The sequence below is a fragment of the Salvelinus sp. IW2-2015 genome, linkage group LG23 (assembly GCF_002910315.2).
Source record: "Salvelinus sp. IW2-2015 linkage group LG23, ASM291031v2, whole genome shotgun sequence".
Lineage (NCBI taxonomy): Eukaryota > Metazoa > Chordata > Actinopteri > Salmoniformes > Salmonidae > Salvelinus > Salvelinus sp. IW2-2015.
In genome coordinates this window covers 48690445-48693131 of record NC_036863.1, presented here as the reverse complement: position 1 = coordinate 48693131, position 2687 = coordinate 48690445, and the positions used below count along the sequence as shown (strand labels likewise).

Below are 2687 nucleotides of genomic sequence, written 5' to 3'. Positions count from 1 at the left end.
AATCTCAGAAGACCATCTAGTTTGGGGGCTTTTTATTGCCATACAATGTTTTAGGAAAAACATGTGCTGTTGTTGTCAAAAATGTTCTGATCCTATAATACACATTTTAACGGACACGGTATAATATTTTTACAATGAGTTATCTCCTTGTTTGTTTTTAGTCCCCCCTCACATACGGCATTATCAGTCAGATTCCGTTTAAGTTTTCGGGTTCCAGATACGTTCTTTCTATTCTGTTAAAAAAAAAGTTCCTTAAATATCATGCTCCAGGGAATTGACAAGTCATTTTGTATAGACGATTTTAAACATGGTGCAAGTCTGCTCTCCCCCGGCACTATAATTATCTGTAGAGAGTGTTCGGCACCAGATACTGTCATTTTTCAGGCTCTTAACAATTTTCCTGTGTGCATTCAGACATGGTTCCAATCACCCCCAAAAAGGTTGCACATCAGCCAACTTTGACACGCAAATCACAACTGTGGAAGCATTAGGAGTCACATGGGACTCGACATCGATGGGAGGGGGGTTGAGGGTAGCTGAAGGATGGGATTAAAAACAAACAGAAGATGACTATTGTAAAATACATTGTGTCCGTAAAATGTATTTAGTATGTATAAGCTGGAAGTAGAAGCCTAWGTGTTGTTGTCCATTAGTTTACTCCAAACAGGAGAGGGGTGGTAGGGTTAGGGGGAAATAATAAAGGAAAATAGATTTGGGAGGGGAAAAAATATATATATAAATACTGTATTTGCAAAAKAATATATGGGAAATTGGAAATGATGCAGACAATGACATTGATGTAAGCTACAATCGTATCTGCAATATTAAAGCTGACCTACCCCCTAAAAAAATGTAAAATAATAAAAATACTTAAATGGAACTGTTGGCACAAGATGGAGGGAAAGTTGGAGCATAACTAACGAAATTACCAGTAACGAAAAGGTACGCTTAATCCAGTATAAACAAATGTATACAATTTATTATTCAAGAGACAAAATGTATCAATTCTACAGCACAATGACAGAGTCATGTCTTAAGTGTAAAACTAATATTGACTCAATAATCCCTGCTTTCTGGGAATGCTATCAAGTCCAAAAACGATGAGCGGAGCTAGAAAGTTGGCTGTCAGAAGTATTACTATTACAATGTAAAATGTAGTTTTATTCCGTCTGTCTGCATATTTCAAGACATGGCACATGGGGGTGTAGTGAGATACCCAATCGTCTGGACGATTCTCTTTTCATCGCTCATCTTGAAAAAACCTATACTAAAGCATGGAAATCAAACAATCCGCCATCGTTAACACATTGGGAAAATGTTATGATTTATTATCGAAATATTGAAATAGCATGGGTGACCGAGAAAAACTAATTGGTACAATTTAAGGCCAAGTGGCAAACAATAATGGGGGCACTGGGGATGGGGGTGTGAGCATGCGTGTCTGGACAGATGAGATGTAGTCGTTTGTGTGCGTCTGTACGTTTTTGTCCTTATATATATGGCTGTATTTGGAGTGAAAAAAATACGGATTTTTTTTTTTTATATTTAAAAAAAATTATAATACTGCAAACTTTACTGCAAACATACATGGGACTCTGTGTGCTAAGGACTTTAGTATTTTTCCAACAGTGCAGTTGAGTCTGGCTCTGCACACTCCCACCTCCAATCTCAGCTTCATTATGTCTAAACCCAGGCTTTATCAGTACAGTATCATACCCTTATATCACATTCCTCTCTGTGGAGGATTATACTGTATTTGTGTGTCATTGTGCATGTGTGCATGTGTGTCTGCAGTATACAGTGTATAACGTTTTTCTGTTCCTTTCCTCCTTTTAGCTCCCAACCTGATGCCCCTGCGACAGCGCCCGGGAGACCCCTCACTGGCCCTGGGCTTTCAGAGGTTGGTAGAGGGGCTGGGCTCACCCGGAGGTCCTCAGGGCAAGGGATGTGGTCTATAATCTTCCTGCCCACCCCAGCCACACGCTCACCAGTTTCGCAGCCACTCCATTGGCCAGCTGGAGTTCCTTCCTATGCCTTCTCTCTTCCTCCCCCTCCCATCCCTCCCCACTCGCTGTCCCCCCCCTCCCCGTCCATGCATCCGTCCGTCCTCTGAAGGCACTTGTTTTTCCACTCTGCTCTTCCACTCCTCCCATTTCCAGTCTCTGGAGGCTTTGTCTGATCTCCCACCCACAGGGGGCGCTACAGCCAGTCCACAACGCTCTGGCAGCTTTGTGTACACCCACACACACACACTCACTGCCAGGTCCCAACGCTTAGACTCCTGCAGCTTTGGGTACACACACACACTCACACACCCACACACACACTCAGCATGACTTGGGACTTGGATGAGCTGGCCGGCTTGACCCATGCATGTTTCTCATATATGTCTCTCTTATGAGATTTTGAATCTGTAGTTGATCATATGCATTATATTTTTACATTTTAGTAATTTAGCAGACGCTCTTATCCAAGACCGACATCCAGTAGTGAGTGCATACATACTTATTTTCCATACTGGTCCCCCATGCCCTACCAACTGAGCCACATGGGACTAGTATAGTCTCACACTTCATTTGTTCATCCTCTAGCCCTCCATCCATCCTCTTCCCTTCTCTTTATTCTCCCCTCTCCATTTCTTACCTTGCCCCCCTCTCTTTACCTCCCCATCCCTCACCCCTCTCCCT

The 2687-nt window shown here is 42.6% G+C and overlaps 1 protein-coding gene across 1 annotated transcript in view; it reads left to right on the top strand.

The window, feature by feature from the left end:
* The window catches only part of LOC111950701 (stromal interaction molecule 1), a 132812-nt gene that overhangs the window by 120751 nt on the left and 9374 nt on the right, over positions 1-2687 (top strand). Inside the window, exon 13 of the mRNA XM_023968505.2 lies at positions 1837-1900. Coding sequence (XP_023824273.1) covers positions 1837-1900 — 64 coding nt within the window. The remainder of the gene's footprint in view (positions 1-1836; positions 1901-2687) is intronic.